Raw genomic sequence first — 14,388 nt, 5'->3', positions numbered from 1 at the left:
TTTTTCATTATTGCATATATGCCAATGGGGAAAATCACTCCTCTACCTTTCCGCAGGATGGAACAGGGAAGACTCTGGAGGGCAAGAACTAGACAGACCGCCCCCGGCCGCAACTGCAGGAAGAGGGGCAGTCCTTTTGCAATCTATCAGGCTACTGGACACCACCACGTGATACACATTAAAAGAAAGATAAAATCAGAGGTCAATTACATCAAGTAAGATTTGTATACAAATTATTTGACTACTCTCAACAATGACACTTGTAAGAAAATGAAGACACTCAGGCATCTGACAACGGCAGAGCCCCGGATGTTGAAATTGCTAAGAAATCGGTGGGAATTTTCTGAGACGCAAAAACAGGAAACTGTAAAATTATCTTTTTCAGTTCCTGTTTCACCCATGTGTAAGATGGATCGTCTCTGGTTACACTTTCATGCTTAATCAAACTACATAATCCAAAAATTCGATCGTGTGTGCTGTCAATTGTCTCTTCACAGAAAATACATAATTCCAAGTATGGAAATGTAGCTATTTATCCTAATTTGTCATTCCATTTGGTGATGGTCAGATCTACATAACCTGACTCCGTCATTATTCTGTAATAATGAAGCCAAACATTAAAGATGTTTTGAACATTAAACATGCTCAGAGCTGTGTTTAGTGTTTCTTTTAAATCCTTAAAATTAACATGCAGTGCTTGAACAGATTTTTTAATCTATTATTGGCTTCTAAATATCCTACATTATTTTCCTCCTAAACCACTATGTTTCTCTCCTAGGGTTTATCGCCACAGACCTAGAGAAAGAATGAGAATCTAGAAAGGTGTTATATCTGCACTGTGCAATATAATAAGCCACCAGCTACAGGTGGCTCCCAAGCACCTGAAACATGGCTGCTCCAAATTGGGATGTTCTGCACATGTGAAATACATAATGGATTTTAAAGACTTGGTATGAAAACAGAAATGTGAAGTATCTCATTCGTAATTCTTTAAAATCGATTGCTTGTTGAAATGATATTTTGAATATACTGTAGTCAAATGAAATATAGCTTTAAAATTAATTTCTTTTTTTTTTTTCAACTTTTTTAAAATAAGGTAGCTGGGTGCAGTGGCTCAAGCCCATAATCCCAGCACTTTGGGAGTCAAAGGCGGGCGTATCATGAGGTCAGGAGTTCGAGACCAGCCTGACCAACATGGTGAAACCCCAACTCTTCCAAAATACAAAAATTAGCCAGGCGTGGTGGTGTGCACCTGTAATCCCAGCTACTCAGGAAGCTGAGTCAAGAGAATCGCTTGAACCCAAGAGGTAGAGGTTGCAGTGAGCTAAGATGGCGCCACTGCACTCCAGCCTGGGCAACAGAGTGAGACTCTGTCTCAAAAAAAAAAAAATAGGACTACTAGAAATCTTAAAATTACATATGGAGCTAATTATTACATTTCTACTGGACAGACCTAGGCTCTGATGCAGGCCGACCTCCATGTAGGGACTTTGCCATGGGCTCAGCCTGGCCTGCTGGACTAACCTAAGATATCAGCATTAGCTAGAAACCAGGCGTGAGACATACCTATTTTCTCTCCAAGCTCCATGTCAGCACACACTGGTGACTGCTGCTGGCTAATTCACACGGTTACCCTGATCAAACTGGAACCAGGGTTGGCGTTTTGATGAGACTGGCTTTAGGTAGGAACCCAGAGTTTCTGAGGGCTCACACACTTTCACTGCGAACCAGAAGCCAATCTAAAGCATGCGGTGTATGAATAATTCAAGGATACCACTGGCATTTAGATCAGTGTTTCTCAATCTCTTTTTCATTATCACCACATCCCCGAGCATTCTGAGAGATTAATAGCCCAACTCCACCTACTGTGAGATTTTAATGCTGTGGCCGCTTAGAGATCACAAACCATTAGAATGTCTAAGATTCTGTTGCCACTGGAGAATGAATTTTCATCCCAGTGGTGGGTTATATTCTTTCCTGTATTGAGAACACAGGATTTAGATCTACCCTCCTTCCCCAGGCCTTTGAAAACTACAGGGGGCTCACTATTCCCACAGGTTTCACTGATCTAAACATCTCTGGGGTCTTCAGGATAGCATCTCCAGGATGGCATCTCCACGCTGAGCAGCTCTAGTTCTCCAAGTTCTCCTAGTTCTCCTCTAGGGCAATCTGTGAGTTCATTTCAGGGAAATGAATATTCTTGAATTTGGCAGAATGGATTAAGTGTGGCCGGAGGCATCATCCTAATAGCCCTGAAAGACTGCAGCAGTTCCTGAAGCAATGTCTCTGTTTTTGAATTTTACTTAGGGCTAAGTATCAAGAAAGGCTCTGCCACTGTGTTTTCTCCCATTACCAATTAGCATTATGTAATTTACATGTTTTCCCTTTCAAGTTCACCTCCAGGGAGCTAAGAGTCATATCTGCAGATAGATTCTGACACCAGATGCAAGTGTATGATCTGAACACGTTCTGTTTTTAATCCTCATCTCTACCCCCAACTCTACGCTGCATTTTTCCTGGTCCTAACTATTTTCATTTTTAATTCCCATTTCATTCTTTTCTTAGAATTGCTTCCTATCACTGGCTTCTAAGCCTTTGGACTGGGCTCGGGGAACAGCTTACCTGGGAGTGGGTGACCACTCTCTATCTGAATTAGGGTATGAGGCTGACTGAGGGTAAGTCACAGCCGGAGAGAGGTTTTCCTTGGGAATATCATCTTGGAATGGAGGTATATCATTAGGAAGAGTTCTGGAAGGAAAAAAGAGATAAAATCAAATAATTATTAATGATAGATTCATAATCAAGTTCCAATTTTTTCTTGATTAGCTCTAAGTGCTTGGCAATTAACATGATCTCTTTAAATACCCAGACCTGATCCAGGCAGTGGAGGGGGAAAAAGTGAGGTACCGGCATCCATAAATGTGTCTATGTGCTAACGCTTTGGCCAAATTACAAATGTAAAATGATTTTGTTCCCACATTCAGACTCAGACACGCACACGGTCATCACACTGCTGGTTCCTCCCATCGCAGCACCTCCTGCTGCCCTGAACGGTCACGTTCCAAAAGCCTGGGAGGTAGAGCAGCCCCAAACTGGCCCCCAGGTGGTATAAAACCCCTGCCAGGTACAGGCAGAGCTTCCAAATAACTCAATGACCATCTGCCGATCACGTTTCATCTAGCAGAAGAAATAAATGGCTTTTTGTTGCCATTGTTTTTGGTGTTTTAGTCATGAAGTCTTTGCCTATGCCTATGTCATAGATGGTTTTGCCTAAGTTTTCTTCTAGGGTTTTTATGCTGTTAGGTCTTATGTTTAAATCTTTAATTCATGTAGAGTTAAAGCCAAGATAGACAAATGGAATCTAATTCAACTTCAGATCTTCAGTACAGCAAAAGAAACCATCATTAGAGTGAACCAGCAACCAACAGAATGGGAACAAATTTTTGCAATCTACCCATCTGACAAAGGGCTAATATCCAGAATCTACAAAGAACTAAAACAGATATACAAGAAAAAAACAAACAAACCCATTCAAAAGTGGGCAAAGTATATGAACAGACATTTCTCAAAAGAATACATATGAGGCCAACAAACATATGAAAAAATGCTCATCATCACTGGTCATTAGAGAAATGCAAATCAAAACAACATTGAGGTATCATCTCACATCAGTTAGAATGGCAATCATTAAAAATCTGGAGACAACAGATGCTGGAGAGGATGTGGAGAAATAGGAACACTCTTACACTGTTGGTGGGAGTGTAAATTAGTTCAACCATAGTGGAAGACAGTGTGGCAATTCCTCAAGGACCTAGAAATAGAAATTCCATTTGACCCAGCAATCCCATTACTGGGTATATACCCAAAGAACTATAAATAATTCTACTATAAAGACACATGCACACGTATATTTATTGCAGCCCTGTGTACAACAGCAAAGACCTGGAACCAACCCAAATGCCTATCAATGATAGACTGGACAAACAAAATATGGCACATATACACCATGGAATACTACACAGCCATAAAAAATGATGAGTTCATGTCCTTTGTAGGGACTTGGATGAATCTGGAAACCATCATTCTCAGCAAACTGACACAAGAACAGAAAACCTAACACTGCATGTTCTCACTTATAGGCAGGTGTTGAAGAATGAGAACACACGGACTCAGGGAGAGGAGCATCACACACTGGGGTCAGTTGGGGGGGATTGGAGGAGGGACAGTGGGGGATGGGGAGGAATAATGTGGGGAGAAACGCCAAATATAGATGAAGGGGGAATGGAGGCAGCAAACCACCTTGTTATGTATGTACCTATGCAGCAACCCTGCATGATCTGCAATGTACCCCAGAACCTAAAGTACAATGAAAAAAAAAAAGAAAGAAATGGCATCAACCAAACATGCCTCATGATTGCAGAGTAACTACAGACAACCTTGTTTTAAGTATAAGCACATTCACTACTAAATACAATCCACAATTTCCTTTTTTTTTTTTTTTTTTTGAGATGGAGTTTCACTCTTGTCGCCCAGGCTGGAGTGCAGTAGCACGATCTTGGCTCACTGCAATCCTCGTCTCCCAGGTTCAACCAATTCTCTGCCTCAGCCTCCCAAGTAGCTGGGATTACAGGGGCCCGCCACCATACCCAGATAATTTTTGCATTTTTAGTAGAGATGGGGTTTCACCATCTTGGCCAGGTTGGTCTTGAACTCCTGACCTTGTGATCTACCTGCCTCAGCCTCCCAAAGTGCTGGGATTACAGGTGTGAGCCACCGTGCCTGGCCGCTTACAATTCACAATTTCAGTCATGCAGAGGCCATCTGTCTGCATGTTGATATTACCTGGAATACCTATCACTATATTTTGGACTTAAAAGCCATGCAGGGAAGGCAATTATAAGAAGCCCAACGACCCTGGTTTCTGAGCCTGTCACACGTTAGAGACTATAGTTTGGAAAAGCAATATTCGTTGCCAGTTGACATTTATTTTTCACCAAGAAAAAAATATGTTTTGCTCCAAATGATGACACAGGACAATACTGCTGATGTTTCTTATCCCCTCTTTATGTTACCAAAATATAAAAACAATGATCAAAAATTACACTGAATTATATAAAAATCTGAAACATCAAACATCCTTTCAAAATGAATTTTATCTTTTAAAACTGGCATTTTTCATCAACATAGTAATACACACAAACAGAATTTGACTACACTGTTAAAAGCAAAGAAAAAGAAAACAAAATTTCCATCAAACTTAGGACCTACCTCAAACTTGAAAAGGAAAAAGATTGCTTACAGAGAAAACAGCATTTTCTTCATTCACTTTTGAGCCTGAGATCAGCCCTTGTCTATAAATCAGCCCAACTGTACATAGTTGGTGCTCAAATAAGAATAAATAGGTTCCGAGAAAATGGGCTTGGTCATGAACTATTCACTTGCTGAGTTCCTTTTCCTGACTCCGTCCCAGGCTGCTGAAGTGATCAGCCAAGGAGGTTTGGCATCACCAACCGTCTCTTGGCCACAGCACAGCAAATCTTTATGCCACTCTAGGATTGGGTCCACATGTTTCCAAAATCAGTCTAAAATAGGGGTCCGCAAACCCTGGGGCCCTTGCCCCTGTGAGAACCTGGGCCGCATAGCAGGAGGTGAGCCGCGGGCAAGCTGGCAAAGCTTTACCTGTGTTTGGTCACTCCCCATCCCTTACATTACTGCCTAAGCTCCTCCTCCTGCCAGGTCAGAGGCAGCACTAGATACTCATAGGGGCGCGAACACTATTGCAAACGGTGCGTGCGAGGGATCTAGGTTGCACACGAATTATGAGAATCTAACGCCTGATGATCTGTCACTGTCTCCCATCACCCCCAGATGCAACTGCCTACTTGCAGGAAAACAAGCTCAATGCATAATTATTTCATTATATACATATTGATATGACAGTAATGGAAATAAAGTGCTCTATAAATGGAATGCACTTGAATCATCCTAAAACCATCCACCCCCAGTCCATGGAAACATTATCTTCCATAAAACTGGTCCCTAGTGCCAAAAAGGTTGGGGACCACTGGTCTAAAACATGTAAAAGAATAAGAAATTCTGGGAGAAAAAATTTATAAAAACCATCTTGAACAGTTAACCATCTGATTCTGGCGCAGCCCCTCCACCCCGGACAGCTGTCACCTGCTGCCGTCCAGCAGCTCCGTGGCCTTGTCCGAGCTCATCTCGATGGGGAACATGTCCTCGTCCTCAGACGTGTTCATGTCGTCATCTCTCTTCAGGCTATCCAGCTGCGACTTTCTCCTCCTTTTTCTTCTCTTCTTTACTACTGAGCCGCTTGACGGCGTCTCACTGGGAGCTGTCACCTGGGCTGGCGTGCTGGCGTCCAGGCCTCTCATCCTGTCCACAGCGCTCCTTTTCAGCTGGCATTCCATTCTCGAAGCTCCTTCTGAGAGGATGGGGGAGGTGGCCAGGTGCATGGGGATGACTTCCTAAGAAAAGAACACATTTTCTAAAAAGAACCTCGTTAATTCGAGTGCAAGGAACAGGGCCTTGCCAGAGACCTCCAGGTTAATTTCAGAGGCCAAGCACCTCCTGGGGAGGGCCGCAGCCACGGTGACCTGGAGATGTGGAGGGCCGCAGCAGGTGGCCCGGCTAGACACCACAGCCACGGTGACCTGGAGATGTGGCTGCCCAATCTGGTAGAAGATCAGAAAGCCAACAATGTACTGAATGCCACTCTGCACTCAATTCTGCGTTTATATAATTTTAACAATGGGAAGTAATTCTCAGTGATTTCAAGCCCCCAAAATTCAACTTTGGCTGAAATATGCAGAGCACAGAGAAAAAAAATGGGCTTTGAGTCACCATATCATGCTGGGCATTGGATGCACTCTTGCCCTTCTGTGTAGGTGTGGGCATGCATGTGTGGGTGGGTGTGAGACAGAGAAAGAGAGAGAATGTGTATTGTGTGTTTTTTCTATGCACTGCAATAAGATAATAATCATCTAAAAACCAAAAACACATAAAACAACTGACAGCCTTGCCTAAGAGCCTGCCTGCACCAGGGCCCAGGCAGGTACGTGGACGTCAAGGAAGTAGATACGGACCCTCTCTTTAAGAGGAAAAAACACAACCTGTCAATTTAGTAGTTGTTTGTAATGATTCAGCACTTTTTATATAATTCTAGTAATCATTTGATTAATGAATGACTCATTTTGTATGAGAGACTTGTTAACAATAAGAATATCCATAAAACACAGGGGATAAATAAAAATGTGCTGCTAATCATTTGGGTAGGTTTGGAGAGCATCAGACATGCTGAAATATAACGTCCACACCTAAGACACGCAGCTGAGGCTGAATGGGAGTGAGAGGTCATCTCACCCGCTGCTGGACTGGACCAACAAGAGAAGCAGCACAGATTCTCAAGAGCAGAGAAGGGCCCCTGCTGTCCACAGTCTGGAAGGGAATGGGCGGCCAGGCAGACCCGTGTAGGCACATGCAGCACCAAGCAGTGCTGACGACCAAGGAATCCCCAGCTTCCAGCGGCCTCCAGGGGTCCTAAGAGGCATCTGTATGGAGCTGAATATACTCCAGCCATCAAGGCCCCACCCCACCCACAGGCACCCCATCAGACCAGCAAGACCAGCAAGCAGGCCCCACACAGGTCCCGCCGAATGCTGGCCCAAAATGCTTCCTTAGCTCCAACAGCCGAAAATCTGTCTAAAGCCAGGTACAAATGGAAATTAAAACTGCAGATGTCCACATGCAATGGAAAGAGTTTCTGTCAGAGACCATTAAGAAGCAATTAGCATTTTCGGAGCCTTCCCATCTAAGAGAGGTGAGGAGCAAGTGGGCAGGGATCCCCAGTGGCCACAGGGTTGTTCTAGAACATGGAAGGGAAGATGCTGGATCCTCCCCAGGTGCCACCCTTCTGGGCGGGCAGGATGGAGGCAGTGTCTGGGCTGTTCTGTCCCAAAGCTGCAATTATGGACACTTTAGCTATAAAGAGCTGTTCCATTTTCATCACAGCTGTCTTCCCGGAAAGGAACTAGTTTAAGTCACTTTCATTCAGGATTCCCTACATCAGTTCCCTTTAAGCTGCTTCATTATCAGTGAACAAAAGAGTTAAATAAGTGGTTTGTCTTAGTAGAAAACGTAACCATAAATCATGACCTTGGATTTGGCAAAGGACTGTTACATGTATATGACACCAAAAGCATGAGCAACAAAAGAAAAAACAGAATGCATTAGAAGGTAGACACAAACTTTAAAAACAAAAACAAATTAGACTTCATTAAAACTGAAAACTTTTGTGCTGCAAAGGACACCATCAAGAAAAAGAGAACCCACCCAATGGGAGAAAATATTTACAAATCATACACCTGATATAATGAAGGCACACAAGGCAGTAACAAAAAAGACAAACAACCCCCCAGAAAACCAGCAAAGGATCTGAATAGACATTTCTCCAAAGAAGACAGAGAAATGGCCAAGAAGCACATAAAAAGATGCCCAACATCGCTAGTTATTAGGAAAATGCAAATCATAGGCATAAAAAGATACCACTTCACACCCGCTAGAATGACTAGGATCACAAAATCAGAAAAGAACTGGCAAAGATGTAGACAAATCAGAATTCTGTGACCACTGCTGGTGGGAACATAAAATGGTACAGCTGCTTTGTAAAACAGTCTGGCAGTTCCTCAAATGTTAAATGTAAGGTTACTGCATGACCCAGCAATGACATTCCTAGGTATGTAACCAAGAAAAATCAAATGCGTGTGTCCACACAAAAGCTTGTACACAAATGTTCACAGCCGCATTATTTACAACAGCTAAAAGGTGGAAACCACCCAAGTTGTTTGTAATGATGGACGGAACTGATGAACAGACATGGTTATTGATACAATGGAATACTATTTGGCCATATAAAGGAATAAAGCATTAATACATACTAAAACCTGGATGAACCTTGAAACATTAGTCAAAAAAATCAGGCACAAAAGACCGGATACTATGATTCCATTCCAAAGTTCAGAATAGAGAAATCTATAGAGAGAGAAAGATTGGTGTCAGCTTAGGCTCAGGGGTTGAGGGTAGAATATAGGGGAGGTGGTATCTAAAGGGTATGGTGTTTCTTTTTTTTTGAGATGGAGTTTCGCTCTTGTTACCCAGGCTGGAGTGCAATGGCGCGATCTCAGCTCACCGCAACCTCTGCCTCCTGGGTTCAGGCAATTCTCCTGCCTCAGCCTCCTGAGTAGCTGGGATTACAGGCACGCGCCACCGTGCTCAGCTAATTTTTTGTATTTTTAGTAGAGACGGGGTTTCACCATGTTGACCAGGATGGTCTTGATCTCTTGACCTCATGATCCACCTGCCTCGGCCTCCCAAAGTACTGGGATTACAGGCGTGAGCCACCGTGCCCGGTCCGGGTATGGTGTTCTTTTTGGGGTGATAAAAATGTTCAAAAATTGACAGTGGTGATAGCTGCACCTGTCTCTAAATATACTAAAACTACTACATGTACACTTGAAATGGGTAAATTGTGTATATGTGAAATAAATCTCAATAAAGCTAATAAAATGTTTTAAATAATTTTTTTAAAAAGTGATTCAGCCACTCCCTAAATAAAAGGACATTGGCTATTTGAGATTTGACACAGGGGTGTAATGTGCACACCTCTGACAGTGGTCCGGGTCCATGTCTCTGTCTCCTGGGATGCAGTCAGCAAACTGAAGCCAGCCAGCGGAGCCATGAGTCTGTGTGGACTCGGCACACCCCCAGGCCACCGTGCTCAAATCCCTAGTGCCACTAGGTCCACACAGCCAGGGCCACACAGCCAGTTTGCACAAACTTCTGCCGTGTCTCCAGATAAGCATTGCTCAAAGCTCAAAAGTAGGAAGTCACACTGACCACCCAGCCCTCTTTACCTGATCATTATCTGTTTCTTGAACAAAAAATGCTTCTCCGTTATCTCCCAATTTCATGTGCAAATCCACAGATTCCCCATTGATTTCTATGTCAACCTGAGGGGAAAACAGTTAAGAAAAGAATGAGCTGCCTTCACCAGAACAGGAGACCCCAGGGGACGGCCAAGTCTCTGCGGATACAGTCATCGCATAGGCTCTGAAGTGCCGCAGTCTCCCAGTCTCAGCCAGGCGGTCCCATCCAAGTGAACTGTCACTTGAGCACTGGAGGAGTTCTGGGTTCGGGAGGGCAGGCCCCTGACCAGGAAAGACAGAACCCAGAACAGTAGGTTGGTGCAAAAACAACGGCGGTTTTTGCCAACCGTAATTGCTAATTGCTAAATTACTAATTACTAAAAATAATTGAGGTTTTTGCCATTATTTTTTATTACTAAAAATAGTGGACAAAAAGAAAATGGCAAAACCCACAATTACTTTTGCACCAACCTAATGGAAAGGTTCCTCCAGGACCACCTGGTGCAGCTCCTCTTTTTTTTTTGGCTGAGGAGCTGAGGCCAGACAAGAGGTCACGCAGCTGGTGAGAGTTCAAGCTGCAGTCAAAGCTTCCCCTGCCCCAGACATTAGAAATTACACCCTGGAAAAGTCGTCACCTATTGGCTGGGATCCTTCAAACGTTCTCAATGAAGAGCTTCCACTCAACTCAAAGGACCAATCATGAGACATCATCCCAAATTCCACCTCAGGTGGGGGTGTGAAATGTCTATTCGTAAGGATTTCTGTCTTTCCATTTCTGTGGCAGATTGTCTTTTCTAAAACAGGCCACACATCAAGATCCCGGCCCTACCTGCTCTTCTAGAACCTTTGCCACTCCTGAACATAAACTAGAAATAAAATCCTGAGTTCCCAACCGACCGAACGGACCCCCTCTTGGCCAAGGAGATGCCAGAGAAACCTTGAGAACTGAGTTCCAGGCCATGATGGAATGGGAGGTGGGCCAGGCTTCCTCTTACCCCACCTCACTAACTGCAGTGATGCTTTCTTCCCCAAGGGCCAAACAGAAACCAGCCCTTTTAAAAGACTGTGCACTGCCTTTTTTTTGCCTGATAAGAGCCCAGGAATTGGTCCTGGCCTGTCAAGGGAGGAAGTGCCCTGAGGGTTTTCCTTTCCTCTGCTCCACCCTTTGACGTCAGACACCAGAAAACTCCACCCTCAGCTGGTGCTGGCGCCGCCGCATTTTGAACGTGGGTCCCATGGAGAGGCATGAAGCGCAGTGCACATGTACTTGTTTTCCTCTCCTGAACACTCATGACTCCTCCTGTGGCTTATTAAATACGAAGAGTCTGTGGCCCCAGACAGCGCAAATCCCTGGTCTCTTCGCACCTCCCTCAAAGCCTCTGTGTCCTGCTTCCGGCCGGAGGCGACCCTTACCAGCCTGTCAGAACTGGCCACCCTGCAGGCTGCAACCTAGTTCTCCTCTCCACATTTATGAACCTCATCCTTCTTCCATTGACGTCACCAAGAAAACCCTATTTCTCCTCTCCTTGATCCCAGGCAGGCTTGTGACGGCCCCAACCAGTGGAGCACAGCAGATGTGGCTTCCAAGTCTAGGCCATAAGAAGATCCAGCATCCGCCTGGCTTCCTCCCTCTCAAAATGCTTGCCTCACCACCGCCACTATGTCGTGGAGTGTCCTGGCCACATGGAGAGGCCATGGGTAGGTGGTATGACCAAGAGCCTCAGCGAAGAGGCCAGCCAAGAGCCAGAATCCACCACCAGTCACACAGAGCATGAGTGTTCAGATGATTCCAGCCCTCCGCCTTTGAGTTTTCCAGCTGAGGCCCCAGAGAGCAGAGACAAACCACCCCGCTGTGCTCTGCCTGAATTTCTGGCCCACAGAACACAGGAGCTTAATAAACAGTGGTGTGAGCCACACTTTAATTTACACGGCGACATTAACTAGAATAATTTCAGTTAGGCATTGTCAGTTCCATGACTGGGCCATTTCCAACGGAAACCTAAAACTCTGGATCTGGGAGTTCGAGACAGGTGGCACCACCAGAGAGCAAGGGCATTCTCTAAGGAGGGCCGGCGCCAGGTCCCCACTCCCCGTGAGCTCACCACTTTCTCTCGGGAGCGTAGGACCCCCATCTTCCCAAAGCGGACATGGAAAGGGGAGCACTGGAGGTTTCCATTGGGCTGGCGGATGACGATGATGTCGATGCACCCCGACAGCGTGGCGGGGTTCAGCCCCTTGTAGAGCTCCTTCACGGTGACGAACACCTGGCCGGCTAACTGCCCCACGTAATTCATGGTCTGCACCTGGAAAACAGACAAACAAAATACACACGGACACACAATTAATCCGAGGAAGAGCCAATCAAAATGAACTCCTCACCACTTCAAAAACGTGGATTACACACTGGACTTTCAGCTCATCTCGTTTCTGGAATGTGCTCCACCCAGCCCCACGGCCCATCACAGCCCATTGCCCCAGTTCCCACAGCAGGCCCACCAGTCTCCACTCTCCGAAGGCCAGCACAGACAGCCCTGACCCCACGACACCTAATATCAGTTGTCCCCGGCTCTGTCCTCTCTGCGGTCCCATGAAGCTTTTTACATCATCCTTAGGACCCTGCCACCTGTCCCTTCTTCTGTCATGATGAACAGGTTTTGCACACTAAATCTCAAGATTGCAGAGGAAAGAGATTATTTCATACCGCTTAGGATTCCCCACTATGCCAATCACAATAGCTGTTTGATGATATTAGTTGAAAAACAAATGACTATTTTTACTGAAGAAGGGAAATGAATGATTTTTATTTGTAACAATTTCCACATGGCCTTTGCCTGCCTGCCTGACTTCTCTCCTCTGCTCCAGGGAACACCAGCACTCTGGGCTGCCAGCCGGTTGTCAACTGCAATCCACTCAGCAAACATTCAGGCCATCTCTACAGGGCCTGGTGCCACAACAGAGATAAAAAGGAAGTCCCTGCCCCATGGAGGGGCTCACAGGCTCATGAAGGAAAGAGAAGTAATATACAAGGCACTGTAAGGGCACGGTAGCTCACGCCTGTAACCCCAGCACTTTGGGAGAAGGAGGTAGGTGCATGGCTACCGCCCAGGAGTTCAAGATCAGCCTGAGCATGGCAAAACCCCATCTCTACTAAAAACACAAAAATTAGCTGGGCGTGCTGGTGCATGCCTGTAGTCCCAGCTACTTGGGGGGCTGAGGTGGGAGGATCACTTGAACCCAGGAGGTGGAGGTTGCAGTGAGCTGAGATTGTGCCACTGCACTCCAGCCAGAGTGCAAGACCATATATGCAACATATATAAATGTATGTCAGCTACGCTGACATATATTTTAGTCCCTGTGTATGTGTATGTATCTGTGTATATATATAGTCCGTGTGTATCTGTTTGTGTATATATGTATACATAGATATTTCGGTCTGTGTGTGTGTGTGTGTATATATACACATATATATATAATATGTGTATATATACACACACACACACACAGACCGAAATATCTATGTATACATTATATATATATATACACATATATATACACATATGTGTATATATATATAATATGTATATACACACACACACACACACACACAGACTGAAATGTCAGTGTCACTGAATTTGTCTTAAGTAAACACCAAGGGAGTTATGATCAAGGAAAGAAGGCGCATGACAGAGGAGCTGGCGCTGGAGGCAGGCTTGGAGGAGGACAGGGACACCCTCAGATGTCAGATGAGAAGGCAGACAGGGCACTGCGGGGCAGCGAGAGGTTCATGCAGAGGCATGGAAGCTTAAAACCACCAGACTAGAAGAGGGAGCTGTGCCCAGAACAGAGAATGTACAGGAGGGAAGGATGGAGAGTGGGGGCCATGCCAGGAGATGCAGGCTCTGCTGTGTGAAGCCATCAGATTCTAGAACAAAATGATACTTCGATCTAAGATTTAGAAAAAAGCATTACAATAAAAACATAAAGACAGGCAAGAAAATAACCTGACAGCAGGAAGGTTAGAAGAAAAACGATTCCTGGCCTGGAAAGGAGGTAGAGACAGAAAAAACAGAGGGAAACGGACAGGCCAAGAGATATTCCGGGTTCAAGGCAGCTGCCGTGCGAGCCGCCGCTGTGCTCTGGCCTCCTTTTCATAGCTCCAGGTCCCTGACCCCCTGGTGCAGGTCCACGCCTGCCTGCATCACTCCACTCTGCCTGGCTGTCCACTCCCATCCTTCTGCCCTGTCATTGTACCCTGCTGTGCCAACCGGCAGTCCTGACTGGCCCAGGGCATGCCCTGCTGTACCAACCGGCAGTCCTGACTGGGCCACAGCACTTGAGTCTTATCCCTGGACCGGGTCATAGCAGTTGGGAGTCCTCCGGTCCTCCTCTCTCCACTCCTCGCTCAGCTTCATGGTGCCACATCACCAACCCTCCTCTGGCCCTT

General features: G+C 45.4%; 1 protein-coding gene across 2 annotated transcripts in view; it reads right to left on the bottom strand.

The window, feature by feature from the left end:
* The window catches only part of LPIN1 (lipin 1), a 153,249-nt gene that overhangs the window by 50,173 nt on the left and 88,688 nt on the right, over positions 1-14,388 (bottom strand). Inside the window, exons 3-7 of one of the 2 annotated variants that reach the window (XM_012438849.3) lie at positions 12,047-12,247; positions 9,933-10,028; positions 6,181-6,488; positions 2,623-2,748; positions 47-154 (exon numbers count right to left, since the gene is read on the bottom strand). In XM_012438849.3, the coding sequence (XP_012294272.2) occupies positions 47-154; positions 2,623-2,748; positions 6,181-6,488; positions 9,933-10,028; positions 12,047-12,247 (839 nt within the window). The remainder of the gene's footprint in view (positions 1-46; positions 155-2,622; positions 2,749-6,180; positions 6,489-9,932; positions 10,029-12,046; positions 12,248-14,388) is intronic. The other variant, XM_012438850.3, reaches the window with a different exon arrangement.

Source organism: Aotus nancymaae, unplaced genomic scaffold (genome assembly GCF_030222135.1).
Source record: "Aotus nancymaae isolate 86718 unplaced genomic scaffold, 86718_ANA_hifiasm-v0.15.2.pri h1tg000057l, whole genome shotgun sequence".
Classification (NCBI taxonomy): domain Eukaryota; kingdom Metazoa; phylum Chordata; class Mammalia; order Primates; family Aotidae; genus Aotus; species Aotus nancymaae.
This window is presented reverse-complemented; position numbering and strand designations above follow the sequence as displayed.